Below are 24,037 nucleotides of genomic sequence, written 5' to 3'. Positions count from 1 at the left end.
ACAGCAGTAATATTTACTTATCTTTCTCCTGAATGGAGACTCAGTATTTCTTATTTTAAAAAGCTTCTGTCTGGGCTGCTGCTTAGCTTCACTTCCCACTCTGATGACCTATTGAATCTTGGCTGCCCTAGGGAAATCTCAGAAAAAATAAGTTATGTTCTTTAACTCCCCTACCTCTAGGATACTTTGGACTTGCTAAACTCCTGCCTCTACTGGTAAGGACATTGTCTTCACAGATCTGTAGCTAGCTTTATACCTGCAAGGCTGCAGTACACTGAAGCCACTGAAGGTAGAGAAAAAAATGCTTTCAGAGGAAGAACACTATGCCATCCACAAACATCTCACTATCAAGTTACCCCAGCTTTAATATCTTCACTACAGAGCTTTAGCCCAGATGAAAGACATGTGCATATACAGAACCCAAAAATTAGTACAGCAAGAATCATCAAGGAATAAGTAGAGCTGCTGACATTCTAGCAGGAATAAAAACAAATTACTTTTCTGTCAGGACCTTTGTTCTCTTATACACCCTACCTATACAACATTTCACAATTCTTTAGATCCTATGTTCCTCTGCATAAAGGAAAAATACCAGTCCTTGCAAGGGAGCCCATCTGAGCATAGAGAACCTTCCAATGAACTTGTTCCTTTCGAACAAGATTCAAGCTGCACTAGGTATTTCTAGTATATTTCCACTTATTTGGAGGAAGAAAGAGGATCAAGTCAGTTACTGACCAAGAGCCAAAAAAGGTTTTCTTGATGTATGTACACCTTGATTCTCACAACAACGAACAGCTCTTGCTGTGTTCAGCCCAATCATCAACCACCTAAAAACTCCTCCCTTCCACAAGCATACAACCTGAACACCATTCCAGTTGTTCAGGGTATTGCATACAGGCCTTGACACACTGAGGTTTTCCCTTGAGCTCCACTGCTTTCAGCGAGGGCTGAACAGAATGGACCACATTAATTCCTCTGTGTTCCAGTGATTGAAATGAATAAAAATAAAAATAAAAAAATAGGGCTGCCACTTGTTTTTAAACACAAAGAGGAAAGATCAGAAAAATGAAAGCACTGGTTTTATCACCTGAGGGACTGTGGACTCTGTTGTTCTAAGTCTAGCTCAGTAGCCAGCCAATACATGATCCCCTTACTAGACCTAACTCATAAATCTTATCATTAACCTCTTTCTTAAATTCTCTGATTTCTGAGTCCCTCACTCCTCTTCATCTCTTTCTCCCACACACCAGAGGCTCCCAAGACCTTATGGAGGTTAATGTAGCTAATGATATTGCCAGGTGGAAGAAAAAGAGTGCTGATGGATGTTAGGAGTTCTCTAGCAGATTTGCAGAGGGTGCCTTTATCAGCATTTCTCCCTTGACTGCAGATTCTCATCACTGCTCTCCTTGCCTGCACCCCCACAAAGAAACAGATAATAAAATTTCTCATTAAGGTGTTATCTGGACATAACCTAGAGGCACCTTCTTCATTCACAATACAGTAAGGTAGGAAGCAGGTTTAAGTGATAACAGCCATGTTCATATCTGTCTCCCTGAAGACAAATCAGAAATGTATTAAAGACAACTATTTGTATGCCAAAGAGCATGCAAGCATTCACTCATTCACAAGAACACACAGAGACACATCTAACCTTCAGACATTCAATTATGTTTCCAAGAAATATGAAATAAGCTAAGGCTGAACTTCCAGAGATTGGTATTTACCAGCTGATCAGTGTGCACATTTTTTATTTACAGGATGTACATACACACAAGAGATAGCATGTTACGCCATGGTAAAGATAACTAAGTTCAAGGACTATGACCACAGTATTTTGATACTAAAAAGCTTTTGTAGAAGTGACAAGCTCAATTTGTTGTGACAGATTCTTCATAGCTGATATGTACAACTCATTTAACGCAAAAAGCGAAGAAACCTTTCCTGAATTCCTTATCTCATCAGCTAAGGCTTTTTGCCAGCTTGTAAACAAGTCCCCTTTTTAAGACAAAAACAAACTAGAAAGAATGGCAACATCTGCAAGGGCTGAAGATCAAAGCCACAAATAGACTACAAATGAAACCAGCCAGGTTACAACTGCTATCCATTCTACACTCATGCAATACGAGCTCTTAATTTACTGTTACATATAACACTGGATGGTAAAAGTGAAAGTTAAAAATCAAGATACTCATCCACATGCTTTACCTAAGCACTGGTTAGTGAAGAAGAAAGGCAGAAAAAGGAAGAAGCTAAATTCTTCTAATAATATGTTTTTTTCTACCCATTGCACACAGTTTTGGTACAGGTAGTTCAAGTACCAGAGATGAATTTTAAACTCATTCAGGAAATCTAGCAGAGAGCATAGCGTGAAAAGAACCTTAAGTGCAACTCTTCCTACAACTACATAAAATGACTCAGGACAGAAAAACTAGTAGAATCAAACCGCTTTAGGAATGTAGGTTCTAATATTTGCTAGAAATAGCCAAGGGCAAACCCTGCTTTGAAACACTACTTACACTAACCTTGTGCCAAAGTCACTGCAGAAAACGCTTCAAGTTGTGCCGGCTGGCTCCGACACCAACGCCCCAATAAACGCTCAGATTAAAGCAACCAAGTTACATTCCCTTTTGCCCTCACACGGTTTAACTATTTGGCAAAAAGTACCTGCGCTCGCATCTGCGTGACACTGAAGGGTTCATCCCAATGTCAGGAACCAAGCGCAGGCACCAAGAGCAGCCCCCAGCCCATCACGAACGCTACGTACCGCGGGACGATTTCGGGCAGCAGCGTTCCGAGGGCAGGCAGCAGCACCTGCCGCCCCGGTCCCTTCACCTCGCAGCTCCGCGGGCTCCGCGGCCGCCCCGGCGCGGCGCAGGGCGGGGCGGGGCGGGGGAGTCGCGGCCGCCCCGCGCAGCCGGGGCGCGGCTCCGCTCAACGCCGCTCCCGCCGGAGCAGCAGAAGGAAACCGGCCCGAAACGGCGGCTCCCAGCCCGGCTAAAAATGGCCTGACAGAGCGAGCGCGCCCGCCCCCGCCGCCGAGGCAGGGGCGCTGCCCAGCGCTCACCGCCGCGGCTCCCGGGGCGGCCCCGCGGGGTCTGCGGGCTCCCGAGCCCTCCGGGGCCGCCCCGCACGGAGCCCCGCCGCATCGGGTTATTTTTGGAAGCTCCCCCCGCCCCCCGCTCCCGGCTGTGCGGCGTCACAGGCGCTCCCGCCGTGCGGAGCGGGCAGGTCACGCCTTTCCCGGCGCGGCCCAGACCCCCGCCCGCCGCGCCGGCTCCGCAGCGCGCTCCCAGCCCCGCACCGCGGGGAAGGAAAAGCAGCGGACAGATGGAGCGATCGGAGATCACGCTCATGCACCATTTCTAGAGCAAGTGGAAGACGGGTGAAGCGGTTTTAGTGCTGCGTTAGCAGTTTCATCCGCAGACTGCGCGATTATACTACAATTGCCAAGGCACAGTGATAAGTAACACTAAAAGTTTTCTCTAGAGAGCCGAAAGTGCGTTCACTGTGATAATCCTTAGTGAAGTGAGGAGCCTCTCCTCATTAGTCAAGCAGCAGCTTTTGGTATGCTGACAATTTAAATTAGAGGGAAAAAGAATTCTCCTTAAAGAGGCAAGATAAAAAAGCACCAGGCTGGAGAAAACGTTAGTTCTAGGGATAACCAGATTTCATGGGACATGCACAACACAATTGCAAGGTTATACATATCGCTTTTCAAATGCCAGCAGAACAACAGTCTAGAAATCAATACTGAACAGCAAAGAACAGGGCCCTTATAACGGACAGGAACAGGACTTATAAAGGACAACAAAGCCAAATGCTGTGGGTTTAAGAACAGTAATGATCAATGAATGTAGCTTCTTGGAAAGCTGCAAGTCGTAGGGAACAGATTATAGCATCTTTAAAAGCCTGCACTATATTCCTGAACTCAGTAGGCTGAAGTTTAAAAATACCAAGACAAAAAACTTGGATCACATCTTGTCCCTGTTATGACCGACTGATTTCACTAGCTCTGGTGGAAAATCAAGTTCACACCTCACCCTATCCCTCTGTGCCCAAATCTATGTTCTTCCAGATTAAAATAAGGCCTCTATTACACCTACTGAGACTATTCAAGTTCAAGTAAGGTGAAATTACAATTTCACCATATGTTTTGCCATACTCCACTCTGGAAAGCTATTTTAGTCTGGTTTGAAGCAAGATGCCAACACAGTTAAGGAATACTAAGTAACACTATACACCCACTGTTGTAACAATTTCCCCCTCATCCGCAAATGAAGCCGGCAACTTTAATATCAGACTTTCTTAAGGAAAGAACTCAATATAAAAAAAAAACCAATGCTTGTTCCACTCTGCTAGAACTTAAGTAAGTCTAAAAGACTCGTGACTGGAGAGAAAGGACTTGGAAGGGAATGAAAAAAAACCCAAACCTAGACAATGGAGCCAGTGTTTGTAGCTCACTGTTAAATAACTGGAAGACCAACAACACCAACACAAACCTCATTTTGAAACACAGCTTACTGATGACAGTAGAGGGAACTGATGACAGTAGAGTAAAAGCCTAACCCAGGGATTATAGCTACCACAGTATAGGAAGACAAGTTTATTCTGTGGTACTAGGGCATCTGCAAGAAGGAAGAAAAATACCAGCTCTCCTGCTCTAGAAACTAGTGAATTTGACATATATTCCCAAACTGAAGTGTTTGCTCTATGTATAACACTATACAAGATATTTGTCACTGAGAAAGCCAGAAGTTCAACAAATAGCATTTGCACACCCACTAAGCACATGGTCTGAAAAACAAATTCAGAAGCGATATTGTTCAACACTTCAGTTAGCTAGTAAAAATTAAAAAATTCTGAAAACTAATTTTCTCAATATTTTGACCTTCAAATCAGCAAAGCAACAGCTTTATTGAATTCAAACATTCAGTTTGAACATCGCAAGCAGTAGCTTGTAACCAAAATGTCTCTTTTCTGAACACCCAAATACTAAGACATCCTTTTGCCAAGGCATATACCTACTCTCTCTCTAGAAGAATGAATTTTTGTCCCATTCAGTATGCAAAAGGACAGCTTACCAGCAACATGAAGTTGTATGGGCTTGTGTATTTCTTTTTGTAACAGGTAAGCAGGGAACTAGCCAAACATGCTAAGCTCTTCGACCCCTTATAGACCCACACAGCACAATACATACCCCTTCTTGCTTTGTGAATAGGGTGAGGCACTCAGACAGAGCCTCACATGTTTCCTGGGATACTTCAGAGACCACATCAACTTTCTGCAGGAGGGGAGAAGATATTCCTGAAAGCATAAAAATATTAGTAATGTTAGAAGGACATTGTAAACTACAGGATTCTTTAAATTATTTTTTTCCTCTAAGTGATACAGACATAACATTCAAATGCTACAGGAAGGCTGATGCATTGCAAGATCTGTGGGAGGTTTTCTTTTTTTTTGCATCCTTTCCCTAGTACTGGTATAAGAGTCACATGAATAGATCGAGTCTCAGCACAGTTTAGAAAGCAGAGGCAGTAAGCCATGGCAGCAGGACACTTGGAAAAGGGACTAGCAACAACCTCCTTTTAACTACTTTCTAGATTTTTAAAGCTTTAGATGACAGAACTTAAATAAACAGGGTTTTGCACTGGTTTAACATAAATTAAAGTGTAAAATGTACATTTTTTTGATTTCTGCCATGTATTATATAGAAGACAAAGAGCTTACCATAACACTCAGTGCAGCTGTAAATTTAGGTTTGAAAAAAATAGATGGAGCTGTAACTACAAGCACCTTGAACAATTAAAGGGGAAGATCTTATTTTCATGGACTCATGTCTAAGTAGTACAGCTTGTCACCTCACATACTGACTTCCATTTACAGAAGGGACTGCATGCCTATAACCAGCAGGAAGTCATGATAACTCAATAAGCTGGTATAAATTATTTGAGTCAATCTGTGAAGTTTTGTGATGTGCAGCAATCCCTCGGAAATCAGGAAAGCAAATTTCTCAGGAAGCATAGTTGTTGTAATTAAAATAATTGCAACGTTTAGTGCCTGCAGACTCCAGGATCAGTTGACACCATTTAGTAACACAAGTGCTTCAAGCTGATGTCACACCACTTGAGATTAAGAAGTCCATCACTGATAGTACCTGAATTTATTTTTGAACTTATACTGCTTTATTCGGGACAAGATACAGCACATATCCACACACTAATTGTGGTCTCTGATACCAGAGCTCACCACTGACTCAAAACTGACTCTTAGAGCAGCTGCTAAAAACAGCTAGTGCCTCTAGAAGGGGCAGCACTGAGTGCAGGAGACATCTTTATTTTTAATATACAAGATGCATAAGTCTCAAAGATAACTGGGCTCAGAACAGCATGTTGAAACAGGGACAGAATTTTAAATATCAGGTGCCAACATAGCCATTTTCATATTACTCAAATGTGTTTAGGGAAAACCCCACATAGAAGGGTTTCTAACTCAGAAGTTTACATTCTTCTGGAGCCAGAGGATTCAAATACTTTAAAAATACCACAACAATGGGAGAACTAGAGCAGTTCATGTTGTGACCTATAGAAGTTACACATGAACCCAGAAACAGTTCACTGACCTAGCAAGTTACAAACATTCATTGGAAGGAAAACAGGAACTTATTACTGCTATTGGGCAAGACTAGCAATTTCTAGGAAGGAGATACTATCTATACTATCTGCTTTTGCTTTACTATGGGTATCAGTTGTTTATCCATCTTTTTCAAAAATGTTTTTCTTGTTTATAAAAGCACCTCACTGGTTCTTCAGGTCAGCATTATGGAGTCAGGGAAACTGCCTCTGTAGCTACCAAAGGGAATTTATCCACCTTATACTAATTTTCAAACTGAGGGTTTTTTTTGTGAAGAATTCAGTTTTACTGAAATAGTAATTACAAAACCTTCCAAATAAGACACTCATATACATTATGAAATGTCCCTTTGCCCTGTGAAATAAAAATCTGGTAGAATTCAGCTTATGAAAAAGACAGGGTAATATCAGGGAGTAACTTATCCCAGCAGCAAGTGGAAAAAAAGCTGTATTTTAGCCTCCTTTTGGAAAGACACAGGGATGAAAGAATGATTTTTTTCTTCTGGAAACTGATATTCTAGTACAGACTAGGGATCTGTATAGACAACTTGTTCTCTAATCTGAGCTTCCTAATTTTAGCCACAATATATAACTAGGATTCAGGCCCAAAGGACCAACAGTCAGATGTTCTTATAGAACTCCTTTTTGTGTTTAATACATGAATAACTTCTGTATATGTTTAAGGCATTTAATAAAACAAGTACAAACCTCTAGCATCTTGATGCCTGTGATATATTTTTGCAGTTATGCTGCAAAAATCCAGGTATATGTTAAGAATTATAACTTGAAATGAAACCTGGGAAGTTCAAATCTGGCATAAAAGTCGTGGCAGAATCTGTCCCATCATACCATGATGGGACAGATCATACCAGGAGTATGTCCCATCATACCATGCCTTCAGTTCTCTGTATAGTTTTATGATTTCACTGCTCTTTGTACCTGTGAGGAGACACTTATGCACTCCAATAAGATAGTAACTACAGATTTTTTTAAAAAAATCCTTGAAAGCAGACTCCTGTGCTATATTTTTATGATACTACTCACTAAGGACTACAGCTAGAGGCAGTTTCATTGCATTTACAGCTGCTAATAAAATTTCTTTCAATCAGCATACTTCTTAGTTGTTTCTCCAAATCTGAAATCTTAATTGTTAGCAATTACTATAATGCTACTTTATTTGAATTTTTTTTTCATGGGGAAAATTGTCCTCTATTTTCAAGCTCCTGAAAATTTGATTTTGGGGAAATAAAAGCATCCTGTTAAAAAAATAAAAAGTCAGTTGCTTGGCAACAAATGACATTTTAAATGAATAAGCTTTACCTTTTGTAGCATCCAAAGATTTAACCATTGCAAGGAAGTCTGAAACCTCTTTACTGAGTCTTTGTTGGCATGCTTGTGCTTTCTGAAAGACAACAAGGATAGCTTGTTCAGAAGTGCCTTGTTTTAAGGGAAGCGTATCTTTTCTTTCTTTACTATACTGAAATTACAAAATTTGGACAGCATTAAATTAACAAAGATTCCCAGCCCAGAGACTAATATATTAAAACTGAAACAAATTATCTAAAGTACTTTCAAAGACACACAAGCAAACAAAATATTTATGAACATTTTATCACTGGCCAGATTTTGTTTAACTTAATGTAGCAAATTAACCCCCAAAGCTTTGTTGTATGTGCTACTTTTGCACTTTCCCTCATTCTTAATTAAGCAGTTTAAAAATCCGGGAAGAGCAAGTCCTTGTTCTTTGAGAAACTTACGGACAAAATAAGCACATTCACGGGTTAACCAATAAATGGCAAGCACAGGGACATGCAGAAACAGACCCCAAGATCATATTTCAAGCCCACATTCAAACCTGGAGACAGTTATCATGAAACCATAAAATGGCTTGGGTTGGAAGAGACCTTAAAGATCATTTAGTACCAGACCCTGGCCAACCACACCTTCTACTAGCCCAGGTTGCTCAGAGCCCCATCCAACCTGACCTTGTTGCTGCTTCCAGGGATGGGGCATCCACAGCTTCCCTCAACAAGATGTTTCAGTGCCTCACCACCCTCTGAGTAAAGGATTTCTTCCCAATATCAAAACAAAATCTCTCCTCTTCCTATTTATCCTATCACAACTGCATCTAGTGTGTAATCACTGTTACACCGTTGGCCTGTGTAAAAAGTCACTGCCCCTGTTTTTTATAAGCTGCCTTTAAGAACTGGAAGGCTATAGTGAGGTCTTCCTGAAGCCTTTGCTTCTCCAGCTCTCTCAGCCTGTCTTCAATAGAGAGGTGCTCATTCATTCCCAGTGAACACCTTTGTGGCCCTCCTCTGGACCTGCTCTAAACATGTTCACATCTTTCTTGTGCTGAGGACCCAGAGCTGGGTGCAGCACTCCAGGTGGGGTTTTATGAGGCAGAAGATGGGGGCAGAATCGCCTCCCTTGCCCTGCTGGCTACTCTGCTTTTGATGTGGCCCAGGATGCAGTTGGTCTTCTGGGCTTCAAGTGCACTGTTATCTATTAAATAATACCATCTTCTGTAGGGTGCTGGGGACTGCCAGCGCCAGTTATCCTCCCACCTCTGCTATGCCATGAGCTACTTTAAGTTCTTGTACTAAAAGAAATGGTACAAGCTGCTTGGAGTTCAGCCACATGAAGTATTTTTCACTGCAGCATCAACTTTCCCTTAAAATAGAAGGGTTTAACAGTACATGTATAGCAAAACGCAAGAATCTGAACACTAGAATTACCAAAAACTACTCATTTCCATTGCAGGTATGAGCAGTCACTGTACAGTGCATCTGAGGTGATAAAAGATCACTTCTAAAACACTTCTTTGCCTGTTCTGTAGAGGCAGAGCTCGATGTGGGTTACCTTTGGTGACACTGAGACTGCAGAATAACAAGTACAGTACACAAAGCTCCCTCTCCTGGCTGAAACTCCCAAACAGAGCTTTCTATCTTACAGTAGTGGTGGCAAAAGTGAAACCACAGCCCTGTAGCTCAGATAAATACGTCATTTTAGGCACACAGTCTGTGCAGGAATACATGACAGCAAGCAATGCAAACACAAGCAGCATTTACTCATCCACAGGAGGAATCATCACTTTTAGTCAAAGGCATATCTAAGTATTTCAACACAGAACAATACTAATCTGTAACTGCCCAGATCCATGAGCCAAGGAAGTATTCAGTACGTACTTTCAGAGTGTCCTGTAGGTCTGTAACAGATATTGCATCATCTTCATCATCACTACTCAGCTGTTCCTGTGTGCAGTAATGAGTGCTATATGCAGAGTGGTCTTCTATTGCTTCCAGCCAGCTCTGGAAAAATAAAAACAGAATTAATAAACATTTCAAAGGTCATCCCCAAAACAAGCTATCATGGAAGCAGAAGAACAAAATTTTCTCATGATATAAGTAAGATAGTCATTAGTAAAATGAGACATCTCAATAGGCAAGAAATAGATTGCTAGAGAACCTAACATATTGCAAATTAAATACCCTGTGGGCAGAGTACCACAGACTTATTAGCCGTTAAGCGCAAATGTAACCCACTCCTCAGTCTATCCAGGGTCACATAAAAAAATCCTATTAATTAAAGGACTGTAGGGAATATATTTTGCATCTCTGGGCTTCTGTTTAGGCAGCAAAGTCCCTGAGACAAAGGGATGCCTTCTTATGCATGACAAAACCTCAAGCACTATCATAACTAAGAGGTAGATTCTTTTCCTGGTCATTGGATCACAGAGTGGCTGAGGCTGGCAGGGACTTCTGAAGATCATCTAGTCCAACCCCTCCGCTAAAGAAGGCCCAGACCCTAGAGCTGGCAGGCCAGGATATCCAGATGGCTTTTGAAAATCTTCAAGCATGGAGATTCCACAACTGCTCTGGACCCCCTGTGCCAGTGCATGGTCACCCTCACACTTCTTTCTCATGTCCAGAGAGAAACTCCTGTGCTTCAGTGTGTGCCCATTGCCTCTGGTCCTGTCACCAGGCACAACTGAAAAGAGCCTGGCTCTGTCCCTCTTTGCACCTCTCCTCAGGCATTTACAGACATCGACAAGCTTCCCTGAGCCTGCCCTTCTCCAGACTGAGCAGTCCCAGCTCTCTCAGCTTTTCCTAGGAGAAGTGATGCTCTGATCCCTTCAATCACCTTAATGGCCCTTTGTTAGGTTCTCTTTAGTATGTTTGTATCTCTCTTGTTGTGAGAAGCCCAAAACTAGACACAGCACTCCAGCAATCCTGTTGCCTCCAACCCAACTCCATCTCTAGTTAGTACACTTGTAGAAGTACAACAGTGAATATACTACAAATAGCCCTAAAAAAATAAAAAAAAATAAATAAAAGTCTTTTGTTTCAGAGCCACCTTTTCAGAAAATAAAATTTATTAGTTCATCTGGGAGTACAGTTAAGAGTAGAATGTACCATCAAAAGTTCTTTTGTTTGGGATAATGAACCATGAAAGTGCAACAGAAGGAGTCTGCAATAGAAATTTACCACATGGAGAAGGGAATGAAAAGCAGGAAGTTAGATAACAGAGGCACAGAGCTGGAAAAAAAGGTAGCACTTATTTTAAAGAAGAGATAATTACAATGGGTCAATTTTGTGCTGTTTAATCTATAAACATGCTAAAAGATTTAATATCTGCACTTAAGCTACCAAGTCCTGATGATCAAAGTATGAAACATGCTGATACTCATGCATCCATAGCAAGTAGTATGAAAATTATTCACTACAGAAGTTACTGTGTATTAATGCCTTCGATAAAGAGTCATTATTACCTCTCTAGTTTGAGAAGGAAGGCTATTTTTAGGAATCTTGAAACGATGAACAGTGTCATCAAAACATCTGACAGAAAAGAAGCAACTGTCTGTAGATTTTACCTAGAGCAAGGTGGAGAAAACTCAAAATTAGTTTAATGAATCAATCAGAAAAAAAATTAAGTGTAAACAAAGTAGAAAATTACTCTTAACTCAGAAGTACTTGCCTCAGTTTTGATCCAAGTAATTGTAATTTAGAAAAACTTTGGTCAGAACAGTTTCCATTACATTATGAATAGTAATGTAGAGGTTCCTATGTCTAAATATGGTATTTGTATTTATTTGCACCACTTGATTCAGACAAAACTACAGCAATAGTTCAAGGTCACCAATATCAAGGAATTTGAAGATACTGGAAAGCAAGTCATTTTTCCACATGAGTGTATATATAAGTGCAGTTTAACAGAACTTGTGGTGCCAAATTTGGATAGGGCATTTATAGAAATATGGAAGTTATCTTAAATGCATTTTCCTTAAACACTTCATCTTTCTGGGCATTATAAATGACACCTGGCCTTCGTTTTCTCTGTTCACCCCTTCCAAAATGGATTCCCACAAGCATAACGGAAATCAGGGAAGTTTTCCAAAAGTCACTTTTAAAATTGATTAGTCTTGCAACTGAGATCAGCTTAAGTTATGCAATCAGTCACAAGCAGCCAGGGACAGCTAAGGAGGAACTGGAGCTTTGGCTATTCTAGATCACATGCTTCAAACTGACCCAGTCTGCTTTCAGGATGCCTTGTGTGTCTAAATCTTCAAGACTTTAGAAAGCAATGAGGGAGCTTTATGGCCACCTTACATAAAAGAACACTTTGCTGGACAGGAACAAGCATTTCTTTCAACAGCACAAGCTTTCTCCCTATTTTATAACAAAGATCGGCTTACCAATCCAGCGGAAGTTTTCATTAACCAGGAATGGAATACAATGGAACATAAAAAAAACAACTCAGTAGTTACAACACATTTCACTTCCTACCGTGCAGACAGCTTGTGTTAGATGCTTGCATCCCTGACGATGATCATTGTTCACTGCATCAGCTCTTTGAAAGAAGAAGAGATTTAGTGAAGACAGGAATTACTTAAATTGCTTTTCAGAAACTTAAACACAGAACTTACTGTCTCCGATACCAGGAAAGCACTCCGTGTTCTAGAACTATCCAGTAGAGTTTCCAACCAAAAAACCGTGAGCTCTAAAAGGGGGAAAAAAGAAAAAGCCAGGTAAGCTTAACAGAACACTTAACAGGACACTTTTAGTACAGACAGCTCAGTGTGCAGCTTCAGAATTGAGCTCTGGGTGGTAAGAGCCTGAGGCAAGAGACCATGAAGTGGCAAAGACCCTTTGCTTAGCCAAGGGCACAGGGACTTGTGAGCCGAGGACTCAGCAGGAAGACTCCAGATTTTCACACACTTGTACAAGTACAACAAAGGGAGGTACCCTTTGTTTGGGTACCTCCTCAGAGGCACCAATTCAAGCTGCTATTTTGTTATTTCACAATGATTAAAGTAAGGATCCAGACATCTGAGACTCAGCCATGGGAAAGTCAGTAAGAAAACCTTGTCTGATTGAGGATGGCAAGTTTAGGGAACCAAGCTGGGCACCTGCGGACTCATTGGAGCCACCAACTGCAAAGGGGCTTTGGTCCCAGCAGTTAAAAGCCTCTGGTGGAAGAAGTGTGGTGGAGAGAGTGACTCCTGCATGGTCAGACAGAGATGCTTCCTTAACACTTAAAACTAGGAAATGTTACAAAAACCTTTTAATTTCTGCATATCCTGATGATCACAGCAACCTGACAGTATTTTACAAGTGCAGCACTACCCTTGTTTTTGGAACCACCTGAACATAAAAGTTGAGCCTGTGATTCAGTAAGAACTGAAATATTAAAATGTTGCATTTTTTAGTATTACAGGAATTGTTGGTCACCACACAGCTCTATTTTATAAAATCAAGTGAGAAACAAAACACGTTGAGATATCCAACTACAACATTTTATCTTTCTCAAGATATAGTACACAGTTCTCAATTAAGAACAGTTCCTTATATTACAATTGTGATATAGGAAAATTTACACTGAAGAAAACTTTAAAGATTTCATTGAGCAACATAATTAAGCATTCATGTAGACCTTCGATACACTTGAGCAACTCAGCAAAATGAGCTTTAAACTCATTGAATGCTACTTCCCACTAAGTTTTAAAATTTTCAGAAGGCGATACCAAAATATTAGTCACAGTCTCTTAAAGACAATGTATCAGTCACAGACTATCAAAGTAATCTATCATGGAAAAAAAAAACAAAAGGCATTTTGCCCACCACATAGACAAGGAAAAAAGCCTTATTGCAGTGAAGCTTTGCCACAAAAATTAGCAAGAAATAGAGATTTTAGAGACTGAGCCTAAGATCAGGGTACCATGAATCTAGTAGCTGCTCCACTCAGTCAGCCCATCTATACGTATTAGACTAAATTACTATTAAGTACTATTGCATTCATTCATCAGTTATCACTGAAATATAGAAAAAGGACATACTGACATACTTTGAAATCTTACAAGCTATTTTAGAAAAGGAAATAAGCCATACCTTCCATAGGAGACCTTCATATCGTCTCAGGGGCTTGTTGATAACCTGCACAGTAATGAAAGCTCATATAGGAATAGCTTCAACTAGACAGCCTTGGCATTTTAAATTGATACCAAAGTTCCTACCTTTCCAGTTTTACCTGCCAGTATCAGTTTCATTTCTGCACCTTGGGCTAGATCAAGGGGTGTCTGATCTGTTTAGTAACAAGACAAGGAATGAGAATTTGATGCAAATAAACTTAGATGTACTTTAAAATAATTTGACATTCTTTACCCATCAGTTTGGCCTCCAAGCATCTATGCTTACTTGGAACTGGTGAACCCCTCAAGGACAGAAGACTAAAAAAGGTATTGAACTTTAAGGCACTGCACTGCTTGTCAGAGTTCTACTAACTGCAGAGAGCCCATACTGATTTAAATTTGTTTCTAGCTGCCAGCTATAAAATACAGTTTAGGACACTCACAAATACCAAGACAGAGGCATCCTTAAACAGAGGACAAGAACACAGTTTGCATAACTTCTGCATCAAGTTTTCCCCTTTTTAGTTTCATTAGAAGCCTTCTTCTGAGGAGTCACTTTGACCCAGCCACAATTTCAATTTTGCTTTTTTTGTTACCTGTGTTCAACGTTTAGTATCAAGAAAAAAAAAAGGCAGGCATATTTCACTGTTAAGACAGTGAGTAAACTTTCCAGAGTCAGCTAAGCTTGGAAAATAAAAGCACATACAATAAGTATTTTGCCACAGTTCTTAGCCTCTTGCAATTTAGGCACTGTTGGCCTTCCTTTATTAGTGACACAAAGCTTGTGTCACTATAACATTTTCCCTGAACACTGCATAATAAGTAACAAAGCTTACAGAAGATGTTGAATTTGTGTCTCCACTTAACATACTTTTCATTTGATACTCACCATTTTTGTTTTTTATTCTAGGATCTGCTCCATTTTTTAGAAGTTTCAATGCACAGTGCTTATGAGCACGGTACGCTGCACAGTGCAAGGGAGTGTTCCCCATCTGATCTGTACAGTTGATATCAGGTGGCTTCCGCTTGTTTAACTGGAAAAAAATGAAGTTCGGCTTACTTATTGGTTTTCCTCCCTCTCCAGATGCCACATTCTCCCTTTCGATAATTAGTTGTTCCTAACTAGGATGCTTCAGTGTAGATCTGGCAACGAAGAGTGCATTTAGCAAGTGTTATGACAATGGCAGGGACTGCAACAATCAAACAAGACATTCAGCTAGAGTAAAGAACTTCAGTGCTTTTCTTGCTGCACCCCTTCCACCTCTGCTGCACAATATGGACACGTTTTTCTGCTCAACTGCACAGTGCCAGGGAAATTTGCCCAGTATTGCAGTTCAGTCATTTATATGCTAGAATTGTCCTGCTCAGTTCTACTGTCAGAAATCCACTGTTCTTCATAGAAGACTCCCAGGCACAATGCAGAGTTACCACAAGCCAATGCTAAATCCACAAAAAAATTGTGCAGCCACTGTTTCAGAGAGTAAGAACTTTGAACTGTAGGGTGGCAGACCTGCCAGTCCCAATGCCAGATATCCTAGGCCATTTAGAGCTCCTAGAATAGGCTATCTGTTACACAAAGAGTTTTGCTGCATTCTTAAGTCTATTATGATAAAAGTAGCCATGGAACCAAGGGAAAAAACACCCCAAAAAACCAAACTGAGTTTTACTTGCACACAATAGAAATGTTTTATGAAACTGACCACTTCAAAGAGAAGGGTAATTAAACATGACACTGCTAACTACCCTAAAACACCACTACACTTCCACTCAAATACATGGCTACTGGATGTGTACATGGGGATTGAACTGAATGATCTGCAGAGGTCCCTTCTGGCCCAAACCATTTCATGCACTATCAATCACTTAAGCTCCCAAACCAGATGGGAGTGCCTTAATAAAAAGGCTAAGTTACTGAGAAGCAACCTTAGGAGACCAGAGTCACAAGTGCATGACAACAATTTTTGAGAAACTCAGTTTAAGCATTCACATTAGCCATATGCTTTCTTTGAAAAATTATTCCATAATAACAGAATTCTCACAGCCACAATTTAAGTTAACATCAACAGCAATCACCTTATATGTATTTCAGAAATAGTCCTAAAAGGGATAAACTACTATAGCTGTTGTTTACAGATCAACTGGTAAGAGAACAGAAGTCAAAAAGAGGGAGTTTGTGGAAGCATACCCTCCTTAACACTGTAGTCTTGCATTCCTGAGGACTCCTAAGCTTTAGCTCTTTCCAACCAGCTGTTTTACATTTACTTTGTCTTCCAACTTCTTACCTCCATACCTTTTAAGCCATGTCTCTGCTTTCAGCACCTTATGCCATGTCACAAGGGAATATTTGGAAGAAAGCTTCATGCATCAACTCATTGAGATAAAAATCTCTCCAGTCACTTCAGGAAATGTACATTTTTGGGAATTCACAGGAAGAGCACACTCACTTTGCCTCAAGTAGATTAAAGAGCCTGGGTTAAGATTCAGCTGCTAAAGATCTAACTGCTAGTAAATAACATGTTCTGGTGTTAGGTGTCACAGTAAAGGTAGATGTAAGCAGCTAAAGTTTCATGAGCATAATAGTCTGCTAATAAAAAAAATCTAAGTAGGAACAGAAAGGTCTGAACAATTAGAAGGCAAAGTATGGGGAATTCTGGAGCTAAAGGGCTGTGCTACACAATAGCACATAGTAGCTATGTAAAGAGCTACATAAATTCTGCATAGAGGTAATTAACCTAAGGGTAGGAAAGTCAAAGGGGTTTACACCACAGAGTTGTAAGTGTATTCCAAGGAACACCTGTTAAGAATTGACTTAAAACTGACTCCAGGTCAAAAACGTGACAATAGTTTGGAAAGTTTTAGAAATCAATATATAGCTGTCTTCACATGTACAGAGCTCAAAAATAGCAAATATATATATAAAAAAAAAAAAAAAAAAAGGAAATCACTTAGAAATGAAAATGTTCATAGGGAGAACTACATGTTCATGCATAGTTAAATGCTGCATGAGAGAGCTATGCTGCATGAGAGAGCTGAGCTCTTTAATGACAAATTTCTATAAGAAGCCACTTTTTTTCTGTTTTGTTTTTTTTCATATTAGCTTAAGGATTAGTCAGCAGACATGTATCAAGTATTAAAACTATCAGAATCAAGAACAGATCACTTATGTCAGTATATTAATTACAATTAGTACAGTTGTGCAGTGTATTAATGCACCATTTTTCCACATCTTAGGTGCTGTGTACAGCTCTGGTTCTCTCCCCGTTTCAAAGAGGACAGCACAAAACTCCAAATAAGAATTACAAGGATGACCAAAAATTTAACAAGAGTTTCCAAGCAGTTAGAAAGATGAGTGCTCTTTGGGCTATAAGAAAAAAATTTAGAGGGGGAAGTAGATGTGAACAGGTGTTCACTTCTGGCTTCTAGGCAGAAAAATAAAGAACATCTAATATCTCAATATACAAATCTCACATTTGTGAATTTTGATGCCTGAAAAGGCATTACCAAAGGTGCTAAGTAGGTAGAAACCATTCCATACTGCGCATTTTACTTCCAAGGACACTCTTCAGGACTCTCAAAAGCCTGAGCTCAAGCACTGGGACTCCCCTTCAAAACCCAGCTGGATTTGGTCCTGAGCAACCTGCTCTAGTTCATTCTGCTCTGCAAACAGGAGCTGGACTCAATTACATCCACAGGCACCCTCCAGTCTTTCTGTGATTGTTTCTGCCACAGCCTTCCCATACCACCACACTGTTCATCTGGGAGTACTATGAGTGGGCTCACACACACATACAGTTTCCAATTTCTGCTCAGCATGAAACTGTGCTGTGCAGACGACTGTCCATTAAAAACTACAGTGGGTGCTAACGACAAAGACCTTACTTTCAAGATTAAAGACAGGCCACACTGTGGTGAAAATCTAGGCATCCATGACACTAAGGTATCCACAATAACATAATAAGCTTATCTAAGCAGACCACAAACCTTTGCTGCTGTTTACAGTTAACTAGCTAATTCTTTCTAAAGGATTTAAAAACACAAAAGAAGCTGAAAACCGTTGGTTTTGCAACCTCCAAGAAAGAGGAAAATCCTTGAGGGTTCAGCACTTTACCAATATAACATGGTGCACAGCATTAATATTCCAAAGTCACAGCCTTTGAAGTGCAAAGCACAAAGTCATATTTTGTTGCATTATGGATTGAATCACTCGAATTCTTACCAAGGCAGTCAATTTCCCTGTTTCCCCCTCTCTCGCTGCTCCTAAGAGGAGTTCTTCCAGTTTCCTTTCTTGTGTCCTTTCCACTGCTATTACGAAAAAAAAAATAGAAGTAAGGTCAGTCTCAGTAGAGTACATATGAGGTACAACATTCAAAAAAACTATAGCAAAACAAGCCTAGAGAAGAAAGAGTTTCCAGTATTATTTATTTGGGACAGGCATAAATAGAATATTTACTCAGAGAAGTTTGTGTCAGAGCAAAGATATAAACACAAAAAAGCACATAAAATTTGACAAGATGTGTAAGTTTGCATACACATACATTATTATTATTATCATTATTTTGACACTTAAAACCAAGGCCACTCCGTGCAGAAGGGAAAATGGGAACTAACACCCCCATTTCAGATCTTCTCTATGTTCTTTTCAGATTCTCTTCTACTCTTCTTATCACCCTACCAAAATTTTATTTTTCTCTAACAATTCAGCAGATGAGCAGTGGAAATGAGTTGTTTGCACACTTGCATGTAGAATCGTAAGAGATATCACTTCTTATATGCAGTCTGTGATAGTGGACACAAAACTCCATCAGTATTTACGAGTATTACATAGTAATACCAGGAAGCAACAGTTTTTGAAATCTCCAAAACGATAATCAGTGAACTAGATTAGTATTTGGACAACATCTGCCTCATCTCTGACACCTGTGAGACCATGGAGGAAACAATGTGAAGGATTTTGATTTTTTTATGCTTTTGACACAATGCCTAAGACTGCAGTAGCAAGTCCTAAATCTGATCATAACTGGGTCACCTCTTCAAAGCTCAGAATTTTTCTCTCTAATGATTTTGTTGACACAAAGCCACTTACCGTTCTTGAGGTTTTTTTCTTCCAAAGAACCAAGGCTTTGACTGCCCATGTACCATTCAAAGCTGTAGCAAGGACTACCTACTCCACCAGGACTGAAATAGTTACCTGAATAATGCTATTTGTATTCATAATACTTATCTCTTGAGCCACAAAAACTCCCACTTGTCAGTACTGCAGACAAGAAGCAAAAACTATGACTATTTTCTTTCTAATAGCCAAATTTAAAAAGAAAATTCAACTGAACTTCTGTAACTTGCAGAAAAAATTTAAAAAAAATAAAAAATAAAAAAGAAGCAGCTTTTAGAATGCACACATGTAAAAATACCCCAAAACAAACTTTGGCCTATTGAAGTTACCTTCCAACATATTCCTTATGTCCTTGTCATGAGTAACTTCTTTTGCAGTCTCTCCACTGCCGTTAACAATAGAAGGATCAGCATTATGCTGTAAGAGTAACATCACCACCTCCTGAAAAACAGTTTTAAAAACACTGCTTATCTGTCTGTGCAACTGTAAGGACACAATCAGGCTTTCCAGCTATTGACATCCTTGTAACCAACGGCCTCTCACCACTGCTGGTTTCTTATGAGAACAGGAAGGGATGTTTTAGAAAGATTGAAGAGTGAGACTGACTGTAACCTTTTCTCTCCCATCAGTCAGGCTGAAGGAGCCAACAGGAGGTACAGCTGAACAGACTGACCCTGAAGAACTGGTATACCTGGTGTAAATGCTGAATTTGATATAAAAATTGTATAACTGGCTCTTCTGACAAGACAGAAAGTAGTCACTCCTGAAGGGCCAAGATGTTACCCAGAGCTAGTACTAGTTTTGGAATGATGGTAGCATGGGGGAAGAAAAAAAGTCACATTACACAGGCCTATAAAAACCTCTTTAGTTCTAATTAACTATGAAGAAACAGCATTTCCAGATACCAAATGGGCCTGTGTGTCCTAATTTAAGAGATTTCTTTTCCCTCCAGAAGCTACTAAGATTAAAACAATGTGGTTTCTCTCTGTGGCTTTTTTTTTTGGACCGAGTTACACAAGCTAGGCAATGTGCCTAATCCCTCTGAACATGCTGTACCGAAACAGACAATAAGTAATTTTTAGACACTGTAAAAACATCTTTCTGAAGTGATCTTATTGCTAGCATTTACTTAATAATTCTACAAGTGAGGCTTAAAAAAGGCACCATACTTTACCTTACGCCCTGTGAAAGCTGCACGATGGAGTGGAGTGTCCCCCATGTCATTCAGCACATTCACATCTGCACCAGCCTAAACAGCAAGACCAAAAGACACCTGAATGTCCTTCCAACAAGAACTTCCTGGCTATTCCCTCTGACTGGGGGGAAGGGCAGACAGGACTCTAATGTAGACCTCGTGGCACATCATATCAGTAACACAGTTATCCTGGAATCAAGGATATAGTATGTACATATCTAAGATTCATAGCCAACATTCTCTCAACTGCTTCAAAAAGGAAAAGCTCTCTGCATTCTTCCAGGCACACTTTTAATAAGAGGGTATATGGGAAGTAAGTTTCATACAAGGGGTGGGGGGCTGTTGTTGTCTTGGTTTTTGTTTGGCTTGGGTAGTTTGGGATTTTGTAGATCTTCCTGTTGAATCTCCCTTCTTTTTGTCACACACTTTCTCCATCCCATACCTTTTATCTGAAAGGAGTAGAGCTTGCCACACTGCATAGGCACTCTTCCAAGAAACCAAGAAATCCTATCCCTCTTTCATTAAGTATTTCTTCCACACCACTCTACCTAACCTCTCAAAGGGTCAAATAAAGGGCAGGGCATACTTAACTTCATCACATATGTTTAGATCACATGATTTAGCCAGGTCATTGCTGCCTGCCTGAAGTTAACTGATGAACCTGACTAGTTCCAGAGCTCTGTTTCTGATAATGCCTCCTTCACTTGCTCTTGGCACAAGTACACAGACACACTTATACATGCCTAGCTTTCAGAAGTGCACAGCCTCACTTATTTCTCACCTTGTTCTTTAAATAATACCCTTTCAAGAGCCCTATAAAAGGAACTAAAAGTACAAAGTCGTATACACTCTTCTAACTCTTGAAGCTGGATGCTTGATGCATTAAGTGATAAAACTACCTTTTGCTTTAAGTAGCCCACTTGAATTGAAAATAGCATTATTTACTGAGCAAGTGTATAGGCTAGAGAAGAATTTCTCAAAGAAATCTCAAATTTGTTTCCTCCTTTAAAGTCTGGATTATGCTGGCAGCTTTTATTCTTAATGAAATTCAAGTTTAGATTATCTTTGCACTTGAGCCCATTTACCACGCTCCTGCCATCCTGCAAAATCTCTAAAATATTAGAGAGGGTCTAATATAGTTAAGGTTGGTTGAAGCTACCCTGAGAGAAAAAAAAAATAATTCAGTCAGAAGCCATATAGTCACTGCATTTGCAGTTGTTATGCAAATACAAACATATCAGTTTTGGTAACAGAAGTCCATCATTTCAAAATTCATCACACAGTTTGACTCATTATTTCTTTCTAATGTCTTTGAAATAATGAACTGTGTTATCCAGTGCCTGAAAGAAACACATACAAACTGCTTTGCACAAAATTCTGTGCATGCTTCTACTCACAATATAGAATTAGATAATGCAGCTTTTTTTACATTTGAGACACTTTAGCCTTTTCTACAGCTCAGTAACTGGAATTGCATAATCTTAAGTACTTTATGTACTACAGTAAACTAACCAACTGTTGAAGTAATTGCATTACTAGTATCACATGCTGGCTTATTATATACAGACACCCACTAGGCTTCAAAAAAATCTGAGCTTTCACCAGTGCACACCTATATATTGCACATCTTTAATTCCCAAACACAAACAGTTACACTCCAAGAGAAAACCAGCTAGGTACCAATAATTGTAAAAACTGCCCTGAGTAAGGACTCAATTCTACTGTATAGACTTCCACGTTCACTGGGTCTTTCTAAACCAGGCCTATCTTAATGACAAAGCAATCAGTTATGTCTATGTTACATGTAGATAAACTGTAGGAGTGCCTCTGCCTCTCTGCAAAGCCTCCTTTCTTCTGTCACAAAAACCTGAACACTAACTGCTTCTAGCCTTACACAGAGAGGAAAATAGATATATACCTTCAGCAAATCCTCTACCACAACAGCATGTCCAAAGTAGCAAGCAAGGTGAAGAGGTGTCCAACCCATATTAGACTTACTTCTGCCTAAAAGACAAAACAGGTAAATTTTGATCACACAGTACAAAAGAAATATTGCTGTGTGTTTGGAGGGTGTCATGGATGACCATTCGTCACAGTAGCAGAGGAACAAGAAGGCTGGAAGCATCAATACTACTCATTTAAATTACTAAATCAGGAGGCAGTTTGAGAAAGCTGGATTCAAATCTATTAAAAAAAAAAACAACAAAAAACAAACAAACAAAAAACCCCACAAAAAACCGAAACAAAAAACCAACCAAAACAAACAACCAAACTCAAAAAAATCAACCCCAAAAAACCCAAACAAAAAGACCCACAACCTTCTGAAAGGGAAAAGTCATGTTGCCAGACTGAGAATAAAACTTTTCTTTGCATGTAGCACCTTTCAATACCAGCAAGAAGCTTCAGGTACTTTCATTCTTCATTCACTATAAAAATGGCACATGCAAGCACATTTTTCTCTTGTTTATTAAAAAAAAAAAAAAGGTCTTTGATTTACACAATTTTATTTTCTTCACCCAAATGAGAGGTAAGACAACCCATCTTTCAAACAAAGGATTCAAAATAAAATAGGTGGAATGACCTAAGGTTGAGGCTTTTTTGTCATCAGTTTTTTTTGTTACCTTGTGCTTTACTCAGTTTTAATAAAGACAGCCCCACTAAGTAATGTGCTTTGAAATCTATAAGGACAGTAGAACTCATGTATCATCTACAGCTCTAAGTTGCAGAATGATAAAGGAAAGACAGGAGCCAGGCACAAAAATGACCATGCAAAGGAAAATATATTTTATTGATTTATACTTTAAAAAGCATTTAAAAAATGATGTGGAGGGCTGGCTGTATGAAATTCAACAACTCTCCTACAATCAATTCTTTAAGAGCAAGATATTAGAGCATTAGAGATTACTGAAGTTAACAACTCACTTTACTTTCCAACTGCAACACTCAACTCTATTAAGCAAAGGCAGCTTGTGTTATATTTTTACTAAGCAACAGACCCACAGCATTACAGAGTCACCTAAAAGCTATCATTTTATACTGGGAAGAAAAATGAAAATAAGGCAGTAGAAATTGTTTTGAAATCACTGCCACCATTAATTTTTCCCCTATCATATAACCTCAAGTACTGACACACGGAACACAAGTTTCCCCCGAGAAAACAAGCCACAAGCACAAGGAAAAGAAACTGTTCATCTTGAAAGTTCATGATCTTTTCTGCTCTCATATTAAAAATTAACATTAGCATGTGATTCAGAGCTGAAATATTTTCCTATTTCTTATAACTGTTTCCAGCTAACACTCCTGCCCTTTACTGACAATTTCTTTTGTAATTTGATTCTCTTTCTTCTCAACTTCTGTTGTTTCCAACCCCAGATTTAGATCTTTCCTTCATTACAGTCTGGCCCACAACAGAGCTCCTGCCTATGTCATTGATGGGCCCAAGTATCACAGAAGATAAACACTGTGTGGATTGCTAACTCTGGGGCTATTTATGTTGGATAACATACTAAAGAGACTTCACTCATCCCTCATTCCAGTAGAGAATAAGGTTCATTCAAAGAATACAAAAGAGGTCTGAGCTGCACTGAATTCATACAATTAGCCCGGAACTGTCATTAGTTAACAGCACTGACAAGATGGTTTTGCTGCCAAGGAATTAAGTCATGAAAAAAAAAAACCAAGAACCTGTCCAGATT

The 24,037-nt window shown here is 39.6% G+C and overlaps 1 protein-coding gene across 12 annotated transcripts in view; it reads right to left on the bottom strand.

Annotated features, from left to right (window-relative positions):
* Positions 1–24,037, bottom strand: part of OSBPL1A (oxysterol binding protein like 1A) — a 78,082-nt gene that overhangs the window by 43,911 nt on the left and 10,134 nt on the right. For 5 of the 12 annotated variants that reach the window (XM_086890114.1, XM_086890104.1, XM_086890119.1 and 2 more), the window contains 13 exons: positions 22,261–22,346; positions 20,322–20,396; positions 19,477–19,588; positions 18,254–18,339; positions 14,927–15,071; positions 14,143–14,210; positions 14,018–14,062; positions 12,556–12,629; positions 12,416–12,479; positions 11,401–11,502; positions 9,818–9,940; positions 7,950–8,031; positions 5,198–5,304 (listed from right to left, as the gene is read on the bottom strand). In XM_086890114.1, coding sequence (XP_086746240.1) covers positions 5,198–5,304; positions 7,950–8,031; positions 9,818–9,940; positions 11,401–11,502; positions 12,416–12,479; positions 12,556–12,629; positions 14,018–14,062; positions 14,143–14,210; positions 14,927–15,071; positions 18,254–18,339; positions 19,477–19,588; positions 20,322–20,396; positions 22,261–22,346 — 1,169 coding nt within the window. Of the gene's footprint in view, positions 1–2,664; positions 2,895–5,197; positions 5,305–7,949; positions 8,032–9,817; positions 9,941–11,400; positions 11,503–12,415; positions 12,480–12,555; positions 12,630–14,017; positions 14,063–14,142; positions 14,211–14,926; positions 15,072–18,253; positions 18,340–19,476; positions 19,589–20,321; positions 20,397–22,260; positions 22,347–24,037 lie in introns of those variants that run through there. The other 7 variants (XM_023921230.2, XM_086890151.1, XM_086890171.1 and 4 more) reach the window with 7 other exon arrangements.

The sequence above is a fragment of the Cyanistes caeruleus genome, chromosome 1 (genome assembly GCF_971803275.1).
Source record: "Cyanistes caeruleus chromosome 1, bCyaCae1.hap1.1, whole genome shotgun sequence".
Taxonomy (NCBI): domain Eukaryota; kingdom Metazoa; phylum Chordata; class Aves; order Passeriformes; family Paridae; genus Cyanistes; species Cyanistes caeruleus.
This window is presented reverse-complemented; position numbering and strand designations above follow the sequence as displayed.